The sequence below is a fragment of the Musa acuminata genome, unplaced genomic scaffold (assembly GCF_036884655.1).
Source record: "Musa acuminata AAA Group cultivar baxijiao unplaced genomic scaffold, Cavendish_Baxijiao_AAA HiC_scaffold_1142, whole genome shotgun sequence".
NCBI lineage: Eukaryota > Viridiplantae > Streptophyta > Magnoliopsida > Zingiberales > Musaceae > Musa > Musa acuminata.
Genome location: NW_027021354.1, coordinates 73,920 through 100,125, shown reverse-complemented (window position 1 = coordinate 100,125; position 26,206 = coordinate 73,920). Strand labels below are relative to the sequence as shown.

At 48.6% G+C, this 26,206-nt stretch overlaps 3 protein-coding genes and 2 pseudogenes across 3 annotated transcripts; 2 read left to right on the top strand and 3 right to left on the bottom strand.

The window, feature by feature from the left end:
* Nucleotides 1-277: 277 nt before the first annotated feature.
* Nucleotides 278-2,769, bottom strand: LOC135671577 (uncharacterized; annotated as a pseudogene).
* A 6,829-nt stretch (nt 2,770-9,598) lies between these two features.
* On the top strand, nt 9,599-10,462 carry LOC135671593 (probable CCR4-associated factor 1 homolog 11). The gene has a single exon (XM_065179801.1). It carries the CDS (start codon nt 9,599-9,601, stop codon nt 10,460-10,462), a length of 864 nt encoding a protein of 287 aa, XP_065035873.1.
* Nucleotides 10,463-10,754: 292 nt separating this feature from the next.
* On the bottom strand, nt 10,755-16,587 carry LOC135671576 (myb family transcription factor PHL11-like; annotated as a pseudogene).
* LOC135671592 (uncharacterized) lies at nt 13,788-16,619 on the bottom strand. The gene is made up of 2 exons (XM_065179800.1): nt 16,332-16,619; nt 13,788-13,943 (listed from the first exon to the last, which is right to left on the bottom strand). Exons 1-2 carry the CDS (start codon nt 16,617-16,619, stop codon nt 13,788-13,790), a joined length of 444 nt encoding a protein of 147 aa, XP_065035872.1.
* Nucleotides 16,620-16,991: 372 nt separating this feature from the next.
* LOC135671591 (probable CCR4-associated factor 1 homolog 11) lies at nt 16,992-17,855 on the top strand. The gene has a single exon (XM_065179799.1). The coding sequence runs from the start codon at nt 16,992-16,994 to the stop codon at nt 17,853-17,855; it is 864 nt and encodes a 287-aa protein (XP_065035871.1).
* Nucleotides 17,856-26,206: the final 8,351 nt, after the last annotated feature.

Here is a 26,206-nt window from a genome sequence, read left to right as displayed (position 1 = left end):
CTCGGCTACCTCCCATCACAGCCTCCTACGAGAAGCGAGTGGAAACCATTCTGGCGGATCGCAAGATAAAGCTACCCAACGGAACGGAGCAGACAGAGTACTTGGTGAAGTGGCGAAAGCTTCCCCGAACTGAAGCCAGTTGGGAGCCTGAAGACGCCCTGCGACATGAAGAAGAAGTCATCAACAACTACCAACAAGCGTCGACGAGGGCGTCGACAGTTTAAGTGGGGGAGAATGTCACGAACGGTCGTCGCGCACCCGCAACAACTCCGTTCAACGATCCGTTCGTCGCTCACACCCGCTTGTACAGCTGCTTGACAGCAGGTTTTCTTATGGTTTTGGGTCATTTTGCTTGTAAATATGTAAGTTCGAACAAGCTGCAGCGCTGCAATGCGACCGCTCACCGAACCGAGCAAAACAGCCCCAAAACAGCCCAAATCAGCCCCATTTTCGCGTGCCACAGGTTCGCGCGGCGAACTGTCTCGTCAAAGCAAAATGTCAGCCATCTCAGACCCCAGGAACCCCCCAGGTGGCACCGGGCTGGATGGGGCTTCGGTTATATACCGGGCGTTAAACACTCTTTCGCAAGTTCGCACGTGACCTTTACGGGAACTTGGTGTTGCGCCTGGGACCAGGTGAGCGGCTGTTTGTGGGCTTGCAGCTGTTCGTTCATCCTTGAAAGCCTTGTTTTCCTCCCTCTCCCTCTTTTCTCTTGTGCACACAAGGTGTTCGACGATTTGCTTGTAAAGCTTCCCTTTTCGCGAGACTTCGGGACTTTTCCGTTGCTCGTTCTTTCGATCTAACTTTCTTTCTCTTTTACAGGTCCTTCGGGACCTGCGAGAGGTTACAAAGTGGCTGATCCTTGCGGAGCAAGATCGCAAGGGCGAAGCGCGACTTAGGCAACGCAAGCTAAGTTCGCGTCTTTGCCGCACGGGTGACCCGCGACTTTGGCAACACACGCTAGCTTCGAGTCTTTGGCCGCAAGGGTGCCTCACGCCTTAGGCAATTCCAGCTAAGGTCGTGACAATACGGTACAAAGATGAGAAGTTCATGAGAAAACTGATTTGAAAATGTGAGAACATTTCCGTCACCCACTGCAAAAGCATGCTTCGGATATAATGATGAAACAAAGAATAAAGATGTGCAACATTTGCTAACAAAAAACACCTTATAGATCAACACATAAAGTCCCAGAAAACAACACATAAAGTTACCAATAAAATGTTAGAGCTTCGACACTAGAGCTGCCCTTACATGATCGTTGTCTTTCGTATCCGAATCCTATTCTTCATCCTCATCTTGTACATCATTTTTCAAACAGAAGGTGATCAAGGGAAACTTTAAGACATTTAATGTTTTGATGAGTCCTCATCAGCAGCTGCTTCACCTCTTCTCTTTTCCTTAGTGTCCGTGCCTTCTTCATCGACATTAGTTGACTCTTCAGGGATGGAGACTCCATTGTTTTCTTTAATATTATCCGTTGAAACCGAGTCACCAACCTCCTTGATCGTAGTAAATTTATCATCTTTGGTCATAGGCTGTTTGCACTCAACGAGAAGGGCACAGACTTCCTCGGTGCTCACAAGGTCAATAGGTGTTTGCTAGGCCTTTGTCGTGGCGGTGAGGCTTGCACCATTTTTAATGAGATACTCGATGAGCTCTGGATGAGATCCCTGAATGGCATAGTGGAGAGGGGTCAAACCTTTCAAGTTAGCAGGCCTTGACAGAGACATCAGAGGATAATAGGATCCTAGTTATCTCTAGATGAACTTTCTGAGCAGCAAAATGGATCGCAGCCGTATCACCCATAGCAGCAGCAACTCCAATGTCGGCGTTATTCTTGCAAAGAAATCTTACTACCTCTGTCTGCCCAAACCAAGCAGCCAGATGAAGACTCAATTTCATATTATTCGTGTCAAGGTAGTAACATTAGATTACCAAACAAAAGATTTATCAATAGATTCATTTGTTCCACTTTTTTACAAAATAAAAAGAAAAGAAAAAAAGTGCAATGCATCCGAGAATCAAATTTCAGAATTGATAGGGAGAAGCTTGGCAACCAGATCCCCTCGCCACCTAAGCCAGCAACGCCACCAAAGCCAAATGTGGGGGCCCCCACCAACACCTCCCAGTCGCCAGCAGGGATCTGCCCTGCCAATCCTAGCTATGCAACATGGTGTCACGGCCTTAGCTGGAATTGTCTAAGGCGTGAGGCACTCTTGCGACCAAGACGCGAACTTAGCTTGCGTTGCCTAAGACGTGCTTCGCCCTTGCGATATTGTTCCGCAAAGAACAGCCCACTTGCAACCTCTCGCTGGTCCCGAAGGACCTGTAAAAGATAAAGTTGATTAGTTCGAAAGAACGAGCAACGGACAAGTCCCGAAATCTCGCGAAAAGGGGAAGCTTTACAAGCAATTCAGCGAGCACCTTGCGTGCACAAGAGAAAAGAGGGAGCGGGGGAAAACAAAGGCTTTAGAAGGTTGAACGAACAACTGCAAGCCCACAAACAGCTGCTCACCGAGTCCCGGGCCCGACAACAAGTTCCCGTCAAGGCAACGTGCGAAATTGCGAATGAGTGTTCAACGCCCGGTACTATATCGAAGCCCCATCCACCCCTGTGCCACCCGGGGGGTTCAAAGGGGCTGAGATGGCTGACGTTTTGGTGAGCGGAGGCAGATTCCATAAATCAGCCCGCGACACACGAAAACGAAGTTGTTTTGGGTTGTTTTGGGGATGTTTTGCTCGGTTCGGTGAGCGGTCGCTTTATAACGCTGCAGCTTGTTCGAACTTTCGTTGAACGGAGTTGTTGCGGGCGCGCGACGACCGTTCGTGACATTCTCCCCCACCTAAACTGTTGACGCCCTCGTCGACGCTTGTTGGTAGTTGTTGATGATCTCTTCTTCATGTCGCAGGGCATCTTCAGGCTCCCAACTGGCTTCAGTTCGGGGAAGTTTTCGCCACTTCACCAAGTACTCTGTCTGCTCAGCTCCGTTGGGTAGCTTTATCTTGTGGTCCGCCAGAATGGTTTCAACTCGCTTCTCGTAAGAGGCTGTGATGGGAGGTTGCCGAGTTGGAACACTTCGAGAAGCATCTTGCGGATCCGAGTGGTAGGCTTTTAGGTTGCTGGCGTGAAGAACGTTGTGAATTTTGAACCACGTCGGCAGTTGCAACTTATAAGAGACGTTGCCTACCTTGCTGATAATTGGGAAGGGCCCTTCATACTTGCGCACCAATCCTTTGTGGACTTTGTTCCTAAATAATTGGAGTGATGCTGGTTGGAGCTTTACCAACACCAAATCGCCAACTTTGAACTCTTGCGGTCGCCTTCCCAAGTCTGCCCACTTCTTCATCCTTCTTGCCGCCTTCTCCAAGTAAGCCCGCGCAATATCTGCATTTCGATGCCACTCCTTTCCGAAATGGTAGGCTGACGGACTACTCCCAGTATACCCAATGGCTATAGTGTGCGGAGTCGACGGTTGTTGTCCGGTAATGATCTCGAAGGGGCTCTTGTTGGATGCAGAGCTCCGCTGCAAGTTGTAGGAGAATTGGGCAATGTCCAACAGCTTCACCCAATCTCGTTGGTTGGCACTCACGTAGAGCCGAAGATATTGCTCCAGAAGCGAGAGTATCCTTTCAGTCTGGCCATCCGTCTAGTGGTGGAGGCTTATAAAGAAGTATAACTTTGACCCCAACAATTTGAATAGCTCGGTCCAGAATCGTCCCAGGAACCGAGCGTCTCGATCACTAATGATATTGTGCGGGACTCCCCAATACTTAACCACATCCTTCATCATCAGCTTGACCGCCTCCTCTGCTGAACAGTGTAGGGGAGCATTAAATAAAGTTGCACACTTTGAAAACCGATCGACCACCACGAGTATCGATCCGAGTCTCCCTACAAGTGGCAATCTTGATATGAAGTCCAAGGAAATGCTCTCTCACGGCCTTTCTGGTACAGGCAACGGCTCCAAAAGTCCCATCGGCTTCCACTACTCCACCATGTCTTGTTAGCAAGTAAGGCATGTTCGAACATATTCCTCCACATCAGTCCTCATCTTCGGCCAGTAGAAGGCCCTCTCCACGAGAGCCAATGTTCTGTGAAAACCTGGGTGTCCAGCCCAAAGGGAATCGTGACACTCTTTTAAGAGTTCACGCCTCAAATTGTCTACTCGGGGAACATAAACCCTATTGCCTTTGGTGTAAACGAGTCCCTCCTGGACCCAAAATCGTCGTGTCTTGCCTTCTTTGTTGAGCTGCATTAGGATAACTGCCTGGGGGTCACTATACAGTCCATCTCTGATCCTGGAAAGGAAGTTGGAGTGCAACTGACTTGCTTGAACTCCGTCCTCCAATTGTGTGGCATTCACACGCTCCACTTTCCGACTCAATGCATCGGCCACGACATTCGCCTTCCCAGGCTTATACTCCATTGCCATATCAAATTCAGCTACGAAGTCCTGCCAATGCGCCTGCTTTGGGGAGATCTTCTTCTGAGTTTGGAAATAGCTCAGAGCGATGTTGTCCGTCCTCAGCACAAATCGCGATCCGAGGAGATAGTGTCGCCAAACTCGTAGACAGTGGATCACCGCTGTCATCTCCTTCTCATGCACTGGATACCGCCACTCGGTCTCGTTGAGTTTACGGCTCTCGTAGGCCATCGGATGACCCTCCTGTTTGAGTACTCCCCCAATAGTGAAGTCCGAAGCATCTGTATGGACTTCAAAAGGCTCCCCATAGTTTGGCAATTTGAGCACTGGTTCTTCCATAACAGCGGCCTTCAGATCTTGGAATGTCTTTTCACATTTATCAGACCACTTCCAAGGTTGCTCTTTCTTCAGTAACTCCGTCAGTGGAGTTGCACGCTTCGAGTACCCCGCTATGAAGCGTCGATAGTAGTTGACGAAACCAATGAAGGATCTCAACTTTGGCACCTTCTTTGGAGTTCGCCATTCCGCAATCACTTGCACCTTCGACCTATCCATCCGAATGGAACCATTACCAATTTGATGCCCCAAGAATAGGATCTCCGTTTGGGCGAAGTAGCATTTCTCCCTTTTTACGAACAATGTGTTCTCCATGAGAACCTTGAAAATTGTCCGAAGGTGCTGGACATGTTCCTCGAGCGTTTGGTTGTATACGACAATATCGTCTAAGTAGATGACCACGAACTTGTCCAAATACTCCTTGAATAGTTGGTTCATGAGAGTGCAGAACGTGGCTGGAGCGTTGGTTAGGCCGAAAGGCATCACCAAGAACTCAAACGCTCCATACCTGATCACACAGGTAGTCTTCGCCTCGTCGCCTTCAGCGATGCGCACCTGCCAATACCCCGACCGAAGGTCGAGTTTCGAGAAATACTTGGCTTTGCCCAACTGGTCGAACAAGTCCGCGATGAGCGGGATGGGATACTTGTTCTTCACTGTCACTTTGTTAAGGGCTCGGTAATCGACGCAGAGTCGGAGGCTCCCATCTTATTTCTTCTGGAAGAGAACTGGAGCTCCGAAAGGTGCTTCAGAGTTGCGGATGAGACCACCTCTTAGCAGTTCACCTAACTGCTTCCTAAGTTCTGCCAACTCTGGTGGGGGCATGCGATAGGGTGGTCTCGCTGGAGGCTTCACTCCTGGCTCCAGCTCGATGCTGTGATCCACGCCTCTGCGTGGCAGAAGAGTCTTCGGCAATTCGGGTGGCATAACATCATTGAACTCTTTCAAGACGTTCGCCACCACAACAGGTGCTTGAATGGCCTTCTCGTTAAGTGGCTCTAGCTTCATAGCATCCATAAATGTTAATTCACCTTTTTGCACCCCTTTCTTCAGTTGTAATGTCGATATGTGTTAGGGCTCCTTGGTTCCTCTTCGAGAGACGGGAACCACGCAGGGGTTGTCACCTCCCATCATACGTAGGGAGTTCAAGAACGGCATTGGCACCAACTTCGCCGCGTGCATAAACTTCATTCCAAGAATCACTTGGAAGTCATCCAGTGGCACTACCATCATGTTGGTGTTCCCGCTCCATGTCCCGATTTTGATGGGGACTCCCTTCGCTAACCCGGATATTCGCCTGGCCTCCGAGTTCATCGCCTTCATTCAGCTTGGGCTCTTCTCCAAGATTAACCCAAGTCGCTATGCTTCTCGATCGGCTATGAAGTTTTGGGTAGCTCCCGTGTCCACCACTGCACGGGTCGTTTGGCCATTTAACTTGATGTCCACATACATCAGTTCACTACTTCCTGCTTTTTGTGTCTTTGTTTTCATGTTCTCCCCCACTTGACCCCGCATAGCGTTCAACAAACGCATTGCTCCCATCCGGGGTCCTTACGACTCCTCGTCGTCGCTGTTGGATTCAGAACTGCTCGAACTAAGAGCAACAGCTTTGCCCTTGTCCGATCGGGGGGGGGTGGATGGAAGCCGTCAAAGCATTGAGTACCTGTTTTTGTGGGCACTCCCTCAACATGTGCGGTCCTCCGCAAAAAAAGCATCCTCCAGGTTTTGAGACCTTGCCTTTCGGGTTTGGCCCTTTGTGGGAACTCTTCTTCTTTTGTTCACCCCCGAGCTCCTTCCCTCGAGAATGTTTCGGAGGGCGATTGCTTGAAGATTGTTTCCTTCTCCCTGGGTCTTCAGAGGAAACAAAGTCGGTGAGCCTTTCTGCAGCAGCAATTGCCCCAACCACATCGGTAACATTCCTTCGATTTAGTTCTTGTTGAGCCCATGGCTTCAAACCATCGAGGAAGCTGAACAACTTGTCCTTCTCGGACATGTCCTGTATGTCCAGCATTAGTGCAGAAAACTGTTTCACATAATCTCGGATGGTGGTACTCTGGCGGAGTTGTCTCAACTTCCTTCTTGCGATGAACTCTGTTTTCTCTGGTAGGAACTGAGTTCTCAACTCCCGCTTCAAGTCCTCCCATGTGTCAACCCAACACCGACCTTGTTGGATCTCCTCCCAGCGAGTTCGCCACCAAAGTTTTGCATCTCTGTTCAGATACATTGTTGCTATAGAAACTTTGGTATCTTCAGAATCGAGCCTCGTAGCTCGAAAGTATTGTTCCATGTTGAACAGAAAGTTCTCGAGCTCTTTGGCATCTCTGGCCCCTCCATATCCATGAGGCTCGGGTGCCCGTAAATTTTGTGGTGGTGCAACGCGGGTGTTGCTTCCTCCCGCATTTAGTGCTCTAGTGAGCATTGTCACCCTTGAAGTGAGTTCCGCCACAACTTCCTGCAGGTGTTGAACGGAGTCTTTGGTGTCATCAGACAGTCGGTCGACTAGGGCCTCGACCTTGTCGATCCTGGACTCCGCTTCCTCTTGCGAGCTCTCTACCCCAACAAGCCTTTGTTGGCCATGGTAGAGTTCCTCCGCGCTCGCTTCAAGAACATCCAGGCGGGTTTCCGCCGTTGTGAGTCTCTCCTCGTGACTCTTCTTCCCAGTTGGCGCTCCATATTGCACCACCTCCGCTCGCGGAGAGTAGCCAACTTCTTGCTCATCATGTTCGCTGTCGCGCTCCTCTTGAGCGGCTCCAACAGCATGAGAGCGAGTGTGCACATGCAGCCCACCTGCGGCTGCTTGGGGCAAGGGTCCGGCTTGCCCCGTCTTGCTGGATTCGCCACGATGCTTTGACATGGCGAAGTTACGAAGTTCCTTCGCTGCTCGCTTGAAGTGCTTGCCCGCTCTGATACCACAATGTCACGGCCTTAGCTAGAATTGCCTAAGGCGTGAGGCACCCTTGCGGCCAAGACGCGAACTTAGCTTGCGTTGCCTAAGACGCACTTCGCCCTTACGATATTGCTCCGCAAAGATCAGCCCACTTGCAACCTCTCGCAGGTCCCGAAGGACCTGTAAAAGAGAAAGTTGATTAGTTCGAAATAACGAGCAACGGACAAGTCCCAAAGTCTCGTGAAAAGGGGAAGCTTTACAAGCAATTCAACGAGCACCTTGCATGCACAAGAGAAAAGAGGGAGAGGGGGAAAACAAGGGCTTTAGAAGGTTGAACGAGCAGCTGCAAGCCCACAAACAGCTGCTCACCGAGTCCCGGGCGCAACAACAAGTTCCCGTCAAGGCAACGTGCGAACTTGCGAATGAGTGTTCAACGCCCGGTACTATACCGAAGCCCCATCCATCAGTCCATCTTTCGCTAACTTAAGCATCGAAGGGGTTGACCTGGGACACCCTCGGCACAAGCCTATTGTGCAAGGTCGTCAGCGTAGCATGAAGGCGTGACTAGAAGGCAAGCCAGCAGAAGAGACCTACACTTTTGGCAGATAACTAATCAGGCCGACTCACCGATCGACGGTCTTTGTGTGTTAACAAGAAATATCCAAAAGTTGAGTTTGTACCCTATGACTTGCAAATTTCTTAGATGTCAACAAATTTAGTATAAGAAACTATGATATATCCTCTTTCCCACCACATAGAGGTTGGAGATATGGAATAATTTTTGTTAATTTACTTACCCAAGATTGAGATCTCGAAAAGTAAAGCACTTCTTGGATGTTTAAAAATTCTAATACCCAAAAAAACATAACATACATTGACAGAAAAGAGATGTTTAAATTGTCGACAGCAACAATTTCTCAGCTTCGTAATGAACATTTCCTATATTAAATCTAAGTATCGAAGCAACACAATTCCACCCACAAGTTATGTGGAAGTTCTTATACCGAAGAGTGTCAGTGTGGATGAATCGGCATGTATCATTTCTGCAAATCATTGCCACAGTCATCCTCCATCGATAGATAGTTTCATCATCTATATCCTTTTCTTCATTCTCTTTTCAAAGGAATCGAGTTGATATTTAAGACCTAAGACTCAGAAGGGCCAGCTAGTCACAAATAATGCACCAAATCAGACAGCAATCCGAATCCTAGCAAAGGAATTTAAATGAACCAGCCAAGTCGGTTAAAGCTCAAAAACCCTAAGGGAACCTTAAAACTCAGTGCCAAACTCTCGGCGGCGCAATAAGCTGCTCGCTCGACAGATTCTGAACCAAGCGAAGAGCCCACCACATGATAACGACAACAAAAGCGAAGATTGAGGAAAGGAGAACAAGGGAGAAAGGATACGGTGTCCGGGAATGGCGATCTCGAGTATTGACGGCGAGGGGATTAGCGTTGCAGATGGACTCGACCGTGGTGAGGTCCCCGTTCCTCGCGGCGGCGTGGAGATCGGAAGATTCGCTGCCCCCCTTCGGTAATCGGTTCTTCCTCCTCGATGCCGCTCCGGGGTCTCCCATCTCCGCGGGGTGTGCCGTCGTGGAGCTTCAAGCGACGAAGGCAGCGGTAATACATAGTTGATTGAAGGCCGAGACGGTAGCAGGATGGGCCGAGTTAAGGCCCACAAATGTGGAGACGTACTTCGAACGAAGATACCTTGGATCGTTAGAATCGGACTAGGATTCCGAGAGACATTGGATCGAGCTGGGGCTTAACACCCGCATCTTTCCTTCTTGGATTAGGATTATAGCTCGATTCGGATAGGATTCCGAATCGAACTGGGGTTCGGACACTCTGCCTGTTATATAAGGACGTGACCTTTGGACTTGTCACGCATCACTCCTCTCCGACACTCTTCTTCGCTCCACACTGTTGTATCGTCGCGTGGAAAGATGTCTTCGCAACGAGGAGGAGGAGGAGGAGGGCGGCAACATTTGGTGGTGCGCTCGGTTTGGGCGTGGAACTTGGAGTACGAGTTCTCCATCATTGCTTCCCTCGTGGATCGCTTCTCTTACGTCGCCTTCGACACGGAGTTTCCCGGCTTCCTCTACAGAACTCGGAGGCCACACCGTCTTCTCCCGCCCAGCCTGCGCTACGCCTTCCTCAAGGCCAACGTCGACAAGATGGAGCTCGTCCAACTCGGCCTCACCCTCTTCGACGCCTTCGGCGACCTCCCCTCCATCGGCACCGGCGGCAGGGTCGGGTACGCGTGGGAGTTCAACTTCCGCGAATTCGATGTCCGACGCGACCTCCACGCGCCGGACTCCGTCGACCTGCTCCGCTCCAGTGGCATCGACTTCGACCGGCTCCCCCTCTACGGCATTGACTCCGGCCAGTTCGCCGCCCACCTCTATCGTTCCGGCCTCGTCGCTCATTGCCGTTTCTGCCGCCCGCACTCCACTCGATGGATCGCCTTTCACAGCTGCTACGACTTCGCCTATCTCATCAAGGTGCTGGGGTTCGGCCGGCCTCTGCCCGACACCCTGGAAGAGTTCCTCGGCCTGGTGAACTTGCTCTTCGGAGAGACTGTGGATCTCAAGCACATTATGCGCGGCTGCAAGGGTCTCTCCGGCGGGCTGGAGAGAGTGGCGAGTACCCTCGGGGTGCCACGCCAAGCTGGGAAGTCGCATCAAGCTGGATCAGATAGCTTGGTGACCTGCCAAGTCTATCTGAAGATGAAGCGGAGGTTCTTCGACGACCAAGACGCCAAGGTGGCCTGCCATCGCGGCATCATCTACGGCCTACAAGCCTGCTGAATTCCTCCTTCGTTCTTGGAGTTTGTCAACGCAGCGCAGTGAAGGTGGTCGATTCTCAAAGCAAGTCAACTCAAATATGATCTTTCTCTTTTTCTTTGTGCACAAATGTCGAATGTTTCAACGTAAATAATATACAAATCAAGTCGTCTGTCAAATTCGGATGTGAAAATTGATTGCTGCTTGTGATGTATGGTAAGAATCCGAAGATTGTTGGATATGCACCACATCGATCTGTGCTCTGTTATTTTCTTGGATAAACTGATAGCTTTCAAATTGGGCAAACAACATGATATGTTGATGGCCGAAGAGAGGAAGTTCCCGTACAAGGGGGAGTTGTTTCGTCCACGATCAAATCATTCAACAAACCGCAGTATAAAGATTTACGCTGTAGGAAAGAAACATAGACTCGATATCAACTCGATGCGCACAATGACAGCATCGGATGTGTCTGCAAGTGCAGAATCGACACTCAAAGCTGGTTTACAACCCCTGCGTTTGGATTCTGAGATCCAAGTCGTTTCCTCTTGATCCACCAACCATCTCACCTCTGCTTCCTTTCACATTCAAATCCAGCAGAAGAAGAGAACTGTCCTCGGCCTCATCTCTACCTTCCTGATAAAGTTGAAACCCTCAATCGTTCCTCTTCTTGATGTTTTCCTCTGACCGCACTAATCTCAGCTCCGAGTGCTTCTCTTCGCAAACCCGACCGACGTTCTCCGTCAAGCCTGATAGTGGCAGGTCGAAATCCGTAAGCTGGGCTCTGGTGGCTTCCAAACTGCCTGACGAGCCATTCATGTCGAAACAAAGATCTTCTGAGCTTTCTCCAGCATTGCTTGCAAGTACTTCCTCTGAGCCTTTATACTCGTTTGCAATTTCTTCTGTGCCTGGTAAAGAAATCTCGCGAATGTTACAAGGAGTAGGGCCTTTGTTTGCCACACACCAATAGGCTTACCTCCCGCTGCTCTTGCAGTTTCCTCTGCACTTCGATCTGATAGCATAATGCCTCTCCAAGAGGCATTTCTCTGCATGGTTTGTGAAACATCGGATGACGGATATAAATTGGAGAGCATAAATCAAAGTCTGGAGTTCACGGGATTACTAAATTACAAAAACTACATCAAGTGCACAAACATTCCAATCTATACCGTTTAATAAGAATCACAGACTAACCATTACTGCTAAGATTCTTAAGCTTCGCAAAACTTCCCTAGCTTGTTCGAAGCTATTAAATCCTTTGTAGTATCTTGAGTCAAGAAGCTTTTCTCCGCGATTTATTTTTATTTTCTTTAGCACAGTCCTATTTATTTACAGAACTCATCGATGTTTTGTATGCAACGTCACATCCCGGATTTATAAAAAAAATAAAAATATCAATAATTTATTATCCATTATTTATATAATAAACTTCCTCTTTTTCTTTTTTTTTTCTTCATCCTTTAATTCAAATCCTTGTTTTTACAATAATAAATATTCTATTAATTAGAAAAAGGACCACAGCTTCTTGGTAAGTCATAAGGAAGCTTCAGATTTATTACAAAGTAGTAAATTACTCTGAAAATAAATATTAGATAAACTGATTTATTATTAAATCCTTTATAGTATCTCGAGTTATTGATGTTTAGTAGTATTTCGAGTCATTGCAGAACTCATTGATGTTTTACATGCAGCACATGATATTTGTTAACGCTTTGCAATTTCTTGTATAAAGTTTAAATTTTATATGCAACGATACGTAAAAGTAGAGTTTGTGCCATACACATATCCGACACCGAATGTTCTAGAGACGTCACTGCTGGTGGTAGAGGAACAATTAGTCTTGGTTGAATTGCTTCCTGCATGAGGAATAAAAAGCAGGCATGAACGCTCAATTCTAAGTAATGTATGTACTCTCTCAGTTTATGGTGGCCTGCCTTGACCTACCATTTTTCTTTGCTTCCTGGCCTGTCTCCCTTCTGGTTTGCTTTCCAGGTCTGTACTTCTACAGACAGATAAAGCAAGATCAGAATAGAAGCAATAGACCATAGAAGGAGGGACAAAGAGATGTGACCTGAAGATGACTCTTGAGATGGTAAAACATCAACCCCTTCATGCCCATCAAGCTTAGCACCGACTTTGGAATCTCTTCTCCCAATTGATCACCGAATTATAATTAACGATCACAATTCGATCGTAATTGACTCAGATCTACAATTCAGAAATACGAAGCTTCAGCAAGGTGAGTGGAAGGCACCATGGCCTTCGTGGGAGCCAATCAATCATGTGAGGTTGCAATCAAGGTTTAGAGATGTTGAGCTAACTAACACTACTTCAAGTCAAAAATTAAAAGGATTAGAGCAAAGATGATGGGCTATGGATTTCCTGAGTAATTAATCCTTGTGAAGAGTCATTTCCACACACTGCCAATTTTTTGTACAGAACTTGCAAATAAATTGAAGATATCAAATTTACTCGTCACCGAAAGTATGTCAAGTAAGGTGCTCATGAATTCGAACGCCATCTTAACCTGCAAGATCTACGCAAATTGGGAAGAAGAGACCATCGATTTGTAGTGACCAAACTTGAAGTTCGAAGGACCACCTACATCAAAAGAGAACAAGATTCTTCGACTCTCCACTCGTCCAGACCATTCCGTAAGTTCAACATACGGTACAACGATGAGAAGTTCATGAGAAAACTGATTTGAAAATGTGAGAACATTTCCGTCACCCACTGCAAAAGCATGCTTCAGATATAATGATGAAACAAAGAATAAAGATGTGCAACATTTGCTAACAAAAAACACCTTATAGATCAACACATAATGTCCCAGAAAACAACACATAAAGTTACCAATAAAATGTTAGAGCTTCAACACTAGAGCTGCCCTTACATGATTGTTGTCTTTCGTATCTGAGTCCTATTCTTCATCCTCATCTTGTACATCATTTTTCAAACAGAAGGTGATCAAGGGAAACATTAAGACTTTTAATGTTTTGATGAGTCCTCATCAGCAGCTGCTTCACCTCTTCTCTTTTCCTTAGTGTCCGTGCCTTCTTCATCGACATTAGCTGACTCTTCAAGGATGGAGACTCCATTGTTTTCTTTAATATTATCCGTTGAAACCGAGTCACCAACCTCCTTGATCGTAGTAGATTTATCATCTTTGGCCATAGGCTGTTTGCACTCAACGAGAAGGGCACAGACTTCCTCGATGCTCACAAGGTCAATAGGTGTTTGCTAGGCCTTTGTCGTGGCGGTGAGGCTTGCACCCTTTTTAATGAGATACTCAATGAGCTCTGGATGAGATCCTTGGACGGCATAGTGCAGAGGGGTCAAACCTTTCAAGTTAGCAGGCCTTGACAGAGACATCAGAGGATAATAGGATCCTAATTATCTCTAGATGACCTTTCTGAGCAGCAAAATGGATCGCGGCTGTATCACCCATAGCAGCAGCAGCTCCAATGTCGGCGTTATTCTTGCAGAGAAATCTTGCTACCTCTGTCTGCCCAAACCAAGCAGCCAGATGAAGACTCAATTTCATATTATTCGTGTCAAGGTAGCAACATTAGATTACCAAACAAAAGATTTATCAATAGATTCGTTTGTTCCACTTTTTTACAAAATAAAAAGAAAAGAAAAAATGTGCAATACATCCGAGAATCAAATTTCAGAATTGATAGGGAGAAGCTTGGCACTACCAGATCCCCTCGCCACCTAAGCCAGCAACGCCACCAAAGCCAACTGTGGGGGCCCCCACCAACAACCTCCCAGTCGCCAGCAGGGATCTGCCCTGCCAATCCTAGCTCTTCCCAACGTGGTGTCACGGCCTTAGCTGGAATTGCCTAAGGCGTGAGGCACCCTTGCGGCCAAGACGCGAACTTAGCTTGCGTTGCATAAGACGCGTTTCGCCCTTGCGATATTGTTCCGCAAAGATCAGCCCACTTACAACCTCTCGCAGGTCCCGAAGGACCTGTAAAAGAGAAAGTTGATTAGTTCGAAAGAACGAGCAACGGACAAGTCCCGAATTCTCGTGAAAAAGGAAAGCTTTACAAGCAATTCAGCGAGCACCTTGTGTAAACAAGAGAAAAGAGGGAGTGGGGGAAAACAAGGGCTTTAGAAGGTTGAACGAGCAGCTGCAAGCCCACAAACAGCTGCTCACCGAGTCCCGGGCCCGACAACAAGTTCCCGTCAAGGCAACGTGCGAACTTGCGAATGTGTGTTCAACGCCCGGTACTATATCGAAGCCCCATCCACCCCTGTGCCACCCGGGGGGTTCAAAGGGGCTGAGATGGCTGACGTTTTAGTGAGCGGAGGCAGATTCCAAAAATCAACCCGCGGCACACGAAAACGGAGCTATTTTGGGTTGTTTTGCTCGGTTCGGTGAGCGGTCGCTATGTAACACTGCAGCTTGTTCGAACTTACATTTTTACAAGCAAAATGACTCAAAACCAAGGCAAAACAGGCTGCCAAGTAACTGTACATGTAGATGAGAGCGACGAACGGTTTGTTCAACGGAGTTGTTGCGGGCGCGCGACGACCGTTCGTGACAGTGGGCACATAAGACCCACTCCTTACTAATGCCGCAGCTAAAGAAACCATGCCCCGCATTAATGGTTGGCAGCATGCCCCAGCTTCCCCAACCGCCTCCTGGCTGACATCTCAACAGAAGCCATGCCTGTGCATTAATGACTAGCAGTATGCCCCTGCTTCCCCAGTAGCCTCCTGGCTGACATATCAACAAAAGCCATGCTTCAGTATTAATGATTGATAGCATGGCCCGATTTCACTAGCCTTCCCCTCCGGACGACCGATGGAGGGCCCACTCCTTGCCTAACCCAAAGCGACAGGGGAGTCAACCCAAAGGCGTCCCAACGGTCCGCACCAGCAAGCCGTCCTTATTAATGCCCCCCCCCATACATAGTAAGAGGGGCCTGGCTAACACACGTCTAGATTGCTCGATGCCTAGGTAAAAAATCCAAGCCCCAGACCAAGACAAAAGGAGGCAGGCAAAAACCCTCTATTCTCTCATTTACACTACTCACACTATTGTCTTCCTCCCCCTCCATCAGTCCATCTTTCGCTAACTTAAGCATCGAAGGGGTTGACCTGGGACACCCTCGGCACAAGCCTATTGTGCAAGGTCGTCAGCGTAGCATGAAGGCGTGACTAGAAGGCAAGCCAGCAGAAGAGACCTACACTTTTGGCAGATAACTAATCAGGCCGACTCACCGATCGACGGTCTTTGTGTGTTAACAAGAAATATCCAAAAGTTGAGTTTGTACCCTATGACTTGCAAATTTCTTAGATGTCAACAAATTTAGTATAAGAAACTATGATATATCCTCTTTCCCACCACATAGAGGTTGGAGATATGGAATAATTTTTGTTAATTTACTTACCCAAGATTGAGATCTCGAAAAGTAAAGCACTTCTTGGATGTTTAAAAATTCTAATACCCAAAAAAACATAACATACATTGACAGAAAAGAGATGTTTAAATTGTCGACAGCAACAATTTCTCAGCTTCGTAATGAACATTTCCTATATTAAATCTAAGTATCGAAGCAACACAATTCCACCCACAAGTTATGTGGAAGTTCTTATACCGAAGAGTGTCAGTGTGGATGAATCGGCATGTATCATTTCTGCAAATCATTGCCACAGTCATCCTCCATCGATAGATAGTTTCATCATCTATATCCTTTTCTTCATTCTCTTTTCAAAGGAATCGAGTTGATATTTAAGACCTAAGACTCAGAAGGGCCAGCTAGTCACAAATAATGCACCAAATCAGACAGCAATCCGAATCCTAGCAAAGGAATTTAAATGAACCAGCCAAGTAGGTTAAAGCTCAAAAACCCTAAGGGAACCTTAAAACTCAGTGCCAAACTCTCGGCGGCGCAATAAGCTGCTCGCTCGACAGATTCTGAACCAAGCGAAGAGCCCACCACATGATAACGACAACAAAAGCGAAGATTGAGGAAAGGAGAACAAGGGAGAAAGGATACGGTGTCCGGGAATGGCGATCTCGAGTATTGACGGCGAGGGGATTAGCGTTGCAGATGGACTCGACCGTGGTGAGGTCCCCGTTCCTCGCGGCGGCGTGGAGATCGGAAGATTCGCTGCCCCCCTTCGGTAATCGGTTCTTCCTCCTCGATGCCGCTCCGGGGTCTCCCATCTCCGCGGGGTGTGCCGTCGTGGAGCTTCAAGCGACGAAGGCAGCGGTAATACATAGTTGATTGAAGGCCGAGACGGTAGCAGGATGGGCCGAGTTAAGGCCCACAAATGTGGAGACGTACTTCGAACGAAGATACCTTGGATCGTTAGAATCGGACTAGGATTCCGAGAGACATTGGATCGAGCTGGGGCTTAACACCCGCATCTTTCCTTCTTGGATTAGGATTATAGCTCGATTCGGATAGGATTCCGAATCGAACTGGGGTTCGGACACTCTGCCTGTTATATAAGGACGTGACCTTTGGACTTGTCACGCATCACTCCTCTCCGACACTCTTCTTCGCTCCACACTGTTGTATCGTCGCGTGGAAAGATGTCTTCGCAACGAGGAGGAGGAGGAGGAGGGCGGCAACATTTGGTGGTGCGCTCGGTTTGGGCGTGGAACTTGGAGTACGAGTTCTCCATCATTGCTTCCCTCGTGGATCGCTTCTCTTACGTCGCCTTCGACACGGAGTTTCCCGGCTTCCTCTACAGAACTCGGAGGCCACACCGTCTTCTCCCGCCCAGCCTGCGCTACGCCTTCCTCAAGGCCAACGTCGACAAGATGGAGCTCGTCCAACTCGGCCTCACCCTCTTCGACGCCTTCGGCGACCTCCCCTCCATCGGCACCGGCGGCAGGGTCGGGTACGTGTGGGAGTTCAACTTCCGCGAATTCGATGTCCGACGCGACCTCCACGCGCCGGACTCCGTCGACCTGCTCCGCTCCAGTGGCATCGACTTCGACCGGCTCCCCCTCTACGGCATCGACTCCGGCCAGTTCGCCGCCCACCTCTATCGTTCCGGCCTCGTCGCTCATTGCCGTTTCTGCCGCCCGCACTCCACTCGATGGATCGCCTTTCACAGCTGCTACGACTTCGCCTATCTCATCAAGGTGCTGGGGTTCGGCCGGCCTCTGCCCGACACCCTGGAAGAGTTCCTCGGCCTGGTGAACTTGCTCTTCGGAGAGACTGTGGATCTCAAGCACATTATGCGCGGCTGCAAGGGTCTCTCCGGCGGGCTGGAGAGAGTGGCGAGTACCCTCGGGGTGCCACGCCAAGCTGGGAAGTCGCATCAAGCTGGATCAGATAGCTTGGTGACCTGCCAAGTCTATCTGAAGATGAAGCGGAGGTTCTTCGACGACCAAGACGCCAAGGTGGCCTGCCATCGCGGCATCATCTACGGCCTACAAGCCTGCTGAATTCCTCCTTCGTTCTTGGAGTTTGTCAACGCAGCGCAGTGAAGGTGGTCGATTCTCAAAGCAAGTCAACTCAAATATGATCTTTCTCTTTTTCTTTGTGCACAAATGTCGAATGTTTCAACGTAAATAATATACAAATCAAGTCGTCTGTCAAATTCGGATGTGAAAATTGATTGCTGCTTGTGATGTATGGTAAGAATCCGAAGATTGTTGGATATGCACCACATCGATCTGTGCTCTGTTATTTTCTTGGATAAACTGATAGCTTTCAAATTGGGCAAACAACATGATATGTTGATGGCCGAAGAGAGGAAGTTCCCGTACAAGGGGGAGTTGTTTCGTCCACGATCAAATCATTCAACAAACCGCAGTATAAAGATTTACGCTGTAGGAAAGAAACATAGACTCGATATCAACTCGATGCGCACAATGACAGCATCGGATGTGTCTGCAAGAGCAGAATCGACAGTCAAAGCTGGTTTACAACCCCTGCGTTTGGATTCTGAGATCCAAGTCGTTTCCTCTTGATCCACCAACCATCTCACCTCTGCTTCCTTTCACATTCAAATCCAGCAGAAGAAGAGAACTGTCCTCGGCCTCATCTCTACCTTCCTAATAAAGTTGAAACCCTGAATCGTTCCTCTTCTTGATGTTTTCCTCTGACCGCACTAATCTCAGCTCCGAGTGCTTCTCTTAGCAAACCCGACCGACGTTCTCCGTCAAGCCTGATAGTGGCAGGTCGAAATCCGTAAGCTGGGCTCTGGTGGCTTCCAAACTGCCTGACGAGCGACTCATGTCGAAACAAAGAGTTTGTGCCATACACATACTCGACACCGTCTGTTCTAGAGACATCACTACCGGTGGTAGAGGAACAATTAGTCTTGCTTGAATTGCTTCTTGTATGAGGAATAAAAAGCAGGCATGAATGCTCAATTCTAAGGAATGTATGTACTCTCTCAGTTTATGGTGGCCTGTCTTGACCTACCGTTTTTCTTTGCTTCCTAGCCTGTCTCCCTTCTGGTTTGCTTTCCAGGTCTGTACTTCTGCAGACTGATAAAGCAAGATCAGAATAGAAACAATAGACCATAGAAGAAGGGACGAAGAGATGTGACATGAAGATGACTCTTGAGATGGTAAAACATCAACCCCTTCATGCCCATCAAGCTTAGCACCGACTTTGGAGTCGCTTCTCCCAATTGATCACCGAATTATAATTAACGATCACAATTCGATCGTAATTGACTCAGATCTACAATTAAGAAATATGAAGCTTCAGCAAGGTGAGTGGAAGGCACCTTGGCCTTCGTGGGAGCCAATCAATCAAGTGAGGTTGCAATCAAGGTTTAGAGATGTTGAGCTAACTAACACTACTTAAAGTCAAAAATTAAAAGGATTAGAGAAAAGATGATGGGCTATGGATTTCCTGAGTAATTAATCCTTGTGAAGAGTCATTTCCACACACTGCCCATTTTTTGTACAGGACTTGCAAATAAATTGAAGATATCAAATTTACTCGTCACCGAAAGTATGTCAAGTTACGTGCTCATGAATTCGAGCGCCATCTTAACCTACAAGACCAACGCAAACCGGGAAGAAGAGACCATCGATTTGTAGCGACCAAATTTGCAGTTCGAAGGACCACCTACATCAAAAGAGAACAAGATTCTTCGACTCTCCACTCGTCCAGACCATTCCGTAAGTTCAACATACGGTACAACGATGAGAAGTTCATAAGAAAACTGATTTGAAAATGTGAGAACATTTCCGTCACCCACTGCAAAAGCATGCTTCGGATATAATGATGAAACAAAGAATAAAGATGTGCAACATTTGCTAACAAAAAACACCTTATAGATCAACACATAAAGTCCCAGAAAACAACACATAAAGTTACCAATAAAATGTTAGAGCTTCCACACTAGAGCTGCCCTTACATGATTGTTGTCTTTCGTATCTGAGTCCTATTCTTCATCCTCATCTTGTACATCATTTTTCAAACAGAAGGTGATCAAGGGAAACATTAAGACTTTTAATGTTTTGATGAGTCCTCATCAGCAGCTGCTTCACCTCTTCTCTTTTCCTTTGTGTCCGTGCCTTCTTCATCGACATTAGCTGACTCTTCAGGGATGGAGACTCCATTGTTTTCTTTAATATTATCCGTTGAAACAGAGCCACCAACCTCCTTGATCGTAGCAGATTTATCATCTTTGTTCATAGGTTGTTTGCACTCAACGAGAAGGGCACAGACTTCCTCGGTGCTCACAAGGTCAATAGGTGTTTGCTAGGCCTTTGTCGTGGCGGTGATGCTTGCACCTTTTTTAATGAGATACTCGATGAGCTCTGGATGAGATCCTTTGACGGCATAGTGCAGAGGGGTCAAACCATTCAAGTTAGCAGGCCTTGACAGAGACATCAGAGGATAATAGGATCCTAATTATCTCTAGATGACCTTTCTGAGCAGCAAAATGGATCGCAGCCATATCACCCATAGCAGCAGCAGCTCCAATGTCGGCGTTATTCTTTCAGAGAAATCTTACTACCTCTGTCTACCCAAACCAAGCAGAATCAAATTTCAGAATGGATAGGGAGAAGCTTGGCGCTACCAAATCCCCTCGCCAACTAAGCCAGCAACGCCACTAAAGCCAAATGTGGGGGCCCCCACCAACACCTCCCAGTCGCCAGCAGGAATCTGCCATGCCAATCCTGGCTTCGCAACGTGGTGTCACGGTCTTAGCTGGAATTGCCTAAGGCGTGAGGCACCCTTGCGGCAAAGACGCGAACTTAGCTTGCGTTGCCTAAGACGCGCTTCGCCCTTGCGATATTGTTCCGCAAAGATCAGCCCACTTGCAACCTCTCGCAGGTCCCCAAGGACCTGTAAAAGAGAAAGTTGATTAGTTCGAAAGAACGAGCAAAGGACAAGTCCCGAAATCTCACGAAAAGGGGAAGCTTTACAAGCAATTCAACGAGCACCTTGCGTGCACAAGAGAAAAGAGGGAGAGGGGGAAAACAAGGGCTTTAGAAGGTTGAACGAACAGCTGTAAACCCACAAACAGCTGCTCACCGAGTCCCGGGCGCGACAACAAGTTCCCGTCAAGGCAACGTGCGAACTTGCGAATGAGTGTTCAACGCCCGGTACTATACCAAAGCCCCATCCACCCCTGTGCCACCCGGGGGGTTCAAAGGGGCTAAGATGGCTGACGTTTTGGTGAGCAGAGGCAGATTCCAAAAATCAGCCCGCGGCACACGAAAACGGAGCTGTTTTGGGGCTGTTTTGCTCGGTTCGGTGAGCGGTCGCTTTGTAACGCTGCAGCTTGTTCGAACTTACATTTTTACAAGTAAAATGACTCAAAACCAAGGCAAAACAGGCTGCCAAGTAACTGTACATGTAGATGAGAGCGACGAACGGTTCGTTGAACGGAGTTGTTGCGGGCGCACGACGACCGTTCGTGACATTCTCCCCCACCTAAACTATCGACGCCCTCGTCGACGCTTGTTGGTAGTTGTTGATGATCTCTTCTTCATGTCGAAGGGCGTCTTCAAGCTCCCAACTGGCTTCAGTTCGGGGAAGTTTTCGCCACTTCACCAAGTACTCTGTCTGCTCAGCTCCGTTGGGTAGCTTTATCTTGTGGTCCGCCAGAATGGTTTCAACTCGCTTCTCGTAGGAGGCTGTGACGGGAGGTAGCCGAGTTGGAACACTTCGGGAAGCATCTTACGGATCCGAGTGGTAGGCTTTTAGGTTGCTGGCATGAAGAACGTTGTGAATTTTGAACCACGTCGGCAGCTGCAACTTATAAGAGACGTTGCCTACCCTGCTGATAATTGGGAAGGGCCCTTCATACTTGCGCACCAATCCTTTGTGGACTTTGTTCCTAAATAATTGGAGTGATGCTGGTTGGAGCTTTACCAACACCAAATCGCCAACTTTGAACTCTTGCGGTCGCCTTCCCAAGTCTGCCCACTTCTTCATCCTTCTTGCCGCCTTCTCCAAGTAAGCCCGCGCAATATCTGCATTTCGATGCCACTCCTTTCCGAAATGGTAGGCTGACGGACTACTCCCAGTATACCCAATGGCTATAGTGTGCGGAGTCGACGGTTGTTGTCCGGTAATGATCTCATAGGGGCTCTTGTTGGATGCAGAGCTCCGCTGCAAGTTGTAGGAGAATTGGGCAATGTCCAACAGCTTCACCCAATCTCGTTGGTTGGCACTCACGTAGAGCCGAAGATATTGCTCCAGAAGCGAGAGTATCCTTTCAGTCTGGCCATCCGTCTAGGGGTGGAGGCTTATAAAGAAGTATAACTTTGACCCCAACAATTTGAATAGCTCGGTCCAGAATCGTCCCAGGAACCGAGCGTCTCGATCACTAATGATATTGTGCGGGACTCCCCAATACTTAACCACATCCTTCATCATCAGCTTGACCGCCTCCTCTGCTGAACAGTGTAGGGGAGCATTAAAGAAAGTTGCACACTTTAAAAACCGATCGACCACCACGAGTATCGATCCGAGTCTCCTTACAAGTGGCAATCTTGATATGAAGTCCAAGGAAATGCTCTCTCACGGCCTTTCTGGTACGGGCAACGGCTCCAAAAGTCCCACCGGCTTCCACTACTCCACCATGTCTTGTTAGCAAGTAAGGCATGTTCGAACATATTCCTCCACATCAGTCCTCATCTTCGGCCAGTAGAAGGCCCTCTCCACGAGAGCCAATGTTCTGTGAAAACCTGGGTGTCCAGCCCAAAGGGAATCGTGACACTCTTTTAAGAGTTCACGCCTCAAATTGTCTACTCGGGGAACATAAACCCTATTGCCTTTGGTGTAAACGAGTCCCTCCTGGACCCAAAATCGTCGTGTCTTGCCTTCTTTGTTGAGCTGCATTAGGATAACTGCCTGGGGGTCACTATACAGTCCATCTCTGATCCTGGAAAGGAAGTTGGAGTGCAACTGACTTGCTTGAACTCCGTCCTCCAATTGTGTGGCATTCACACGCTCCACTTTCCGACTCAATGCATCGGCCACGACATTCGCCTTCCCAGGCTTATACTCCATTGCCATATCAAATTCAGCTAGGAAGTCCTGCCAATGCGCCTGCTTTGGGGAGATCTTCTTCTGAGTTTGGAAATAGCTCAGAGCGATGTTGTCCGTCCTCAGCACAAATCGCGATCCGAGGAGATAGTGTCGCCAAACTCGTAGACAGTGGATCACCGCTGTCATCTCCTTCTCATGCACTGGATACCGCCACTCGGTCTCGTTGAGTTTACGGCTCTCGTAGGCCACCGGATGACCCTCCTGTTTGAGTACTCCCCCAATAGTGAAGTCCGAAGCATCTGTATGGACTTCAAAAGGCTCCCCATAGTTTGGCAATTTGAGCACCGGTTCTTCCATAACAGCGGCCTTCAGATCTTGGAATGTCTTTTCACATTTATCAGACCACTTCCAAGGTTGCTCTTTCTTCAGTAACTCCGTCAGTGGAGTTGCACGCTTCGAGTACCCCGCTATGAAGCGTCGATAGTAGTTGACGAAACCAATGAAGGATCTCAACTTTGGCACCTTCTTTGGAGTTCGCCATTCCGCAATCGCTTGCACCTTCGACCTATCCATCCGAATGGAACCATTACCAATTTGATGCCCCAAGAATAGGATCTCCGTTTGGGCGAAGTAGCATTTCTCCCTTTTTACGAACAATGTGTTCTCCCTGAGAACCTTGAAAATTGTCCGAAGGTGCTGGACATGTTCCTCGAGCGTTTGGTTGTATACGACAATATCGTCTAAGTAGATGACCATGAACTTGTCCAAATACTCCTTGAATAGTTGGTTCATGAGAGTGCAAAACGTGGCTGGAGCGTTGGTTAAGCCGAAAGGCATCACCAAGAACTCAAACGCTCCATACCTAATCACACAGGTAGTCTTCGCCTCGTCGCCTTCAGCGATGCGCACCTGCCAATACCCCGACCGAAGGTCGAGTTTCGAGAAATACTTGGCTTTGCCCAACTGGTCGAACAAGTCCGCGATGAGCGGGATGGGATACTTGTTCTTCACTGTCACTTTGTTAAGGGCTCGGTAATCGACGCAGAGTCGGAGGCTCCCATCTTATTTCTTCTGGAAGAGAACTGGAGCTCCGAAAGGTGCTTCAGAGTTGCGGATGAGACCACCTCTTAGCAGTTCACCTAACTGCTTCCTAAGTTCTGCCAACTCTGGTGGGGGCATGCGATAGGGTGGTCTCGCTGGAGGCTTCACTCCTGGCTCCAGCTCGATGCTGTGATCCACGCCTCTGCGTGGCAGAAGAGTCTTCGGCAATTCGGGTGGCATAACATCATTGAACTCTTTCAGGACGTTCGCCACCACAACAGGTGCTTGAATGGCCTTCTCGTTAAGTGGCTCTAGCTTCATAGCAGCCATAAATGTTAATTCACCTTTTTGCACCCCTTTCTTCGGTTGTAATGTCGATATGTGTTGGGGCTCCTTGGTTCCTCTTCGAGAGACGGGAACCACGCAGGGGTTGTCACCTCCCATCATACGTAGGGAGTTCAAGAACGACATTGGCACCAACTTCGCCGCGTGCATAAACTTCATTCCAAGAATCACTTGGAAGTCATCCAGTGGCACTACCATCATGTTGGTGTTCCCGCTCCATGTCCCGATTTTGATGGGGACTCCCTTCGCTAACCCGGATATTCGCCTGGCCTCCGAGTTCATCGCCTTCATTCAGCTTGGGCTCTTCTCCAAGATTAACCCAAGTCGCTATGCTTCTCGATCGGCTATGAAGTTTTGGGTAGCGCCCGTGTCCACCACTGCACGGGTCGTTTGGCCATTTAACTTGATGTCCACATACATCAGTTCACTACTTCCTGCTTTTTGTGTCTTTGTTTTCATGTTCTCCCCCACTTGACCCCGCATAGCGTTCAACAAACGCATTGCTCCCATCCGGGGTCCTTACGACTCCTCGTCGTCGCTGTTGGATTCAGAACTGCTCGAACTAAGAGCAACAGCTTTGCCCTTGTCCGATCGGGGGGGGTGGATGGAAGCCGTCAAAGCATTGAGTACCTGTTTTTGTGGGCACTCCCTCAACATGTGCGGTCCTCCGCAAAAAAAGCATCCTCCAAGTTTTGAGACCTTGCCTTTCGGGTTTGGCCCTTTGTGGGAACTCTTCTTCTTTTGTTCACCCCCGAGCTCCTTCCCTCGAGAATGTTTCGGAGGGCGATTGCTTGAAGATTGTTTCCTTCTCCCTGGGTCTTCAGAGGAAACAAAGTCGGTGAGCCTTTCTGCAGCAGCAATTGCCCCAACCACATCGGTAACATTCCTTCGATTTAGTTCTTGTTGAGCCCATGGCTTCAAACCATCGAGGAAGCTGAACAACTTGTCCTTCTCGGACATGTCCTGTATGTCCAGCATTAGTGCAGAAAACTGTTTCACATAATCTCGGATGGTGGTACTCTGGCGGAGTTGTCTCAACTTCCTTCTTGCGATGAACTCTGTTTTCTCTGGTAGGAACTGAGTTCTCAACTCCCGCTTCAAGTCCTCCCATGTGTCAACCCGACACCGACCTTGTTGGATCTCCTCCCAGCGAGTTCGCCACCAAAGTTTTGCATCTCCGTTCAGATACATTGTTGCTATAGAAACTTTGGTATCTTCAGAATCGGGCCTCGTAGCTCGAAAGTATTGTTCCATGTTGAACAGAAAGTTCTCGAGCTCTTTGGCATCTCTGGCCCCTCCATATCCATGAGGCTCGGGTGCCCGTAAATTTTGTGGTGGTGCAACGCGGGTGTTGCTTCCTCCCGCATTTAGTGCTCTAGTGAGCATTGTCACCCTTGAAGTGAGTTCCGCCACAACTTCCTGCAGGTGTTGCACGGAGTCTTTGGTGTCATCAGACAGTCGGTCGACTAGGGCCTCGACCTTGTCGATCCTGGACTCCGCTTCCTCTTGCGAGCTCTCTACCCCAACAAGCCTTTGTTGGCCATGGTAGAGTTCCTCCGCGCTCGCTTCAAGAACATCCAGGCGGGTTTCTGCCGTTGTGAGTCTCTCCTCGTGACTCTTCTTCCCAGTTGGCGCTCCATATTGCACCTCCTCCGCTCGCGGAGAGTAGCCAACTTCTTGCTCATCATGTTCGCTGTCGCGCTCCTCTTGAGCGGCTCCAACAGCATGAGAGCGAGTGTGCACATGCAGCCCACCTGCGGCTGCTTGGGGCAAGGGTCCGGCTTGCCCCGTCTTGCTGGATTCGCCACGATGCTTTGACATGGCGAAGTTACGAAGTTCCTTCGCTGCTCGCTTGAAGTGCTTGCCCGCTCTGATACCACAATGTCACGGCCTTAGCTAGAATTACCTAAGGCGTGAGGCACCCTTGCGGCCAAGACGC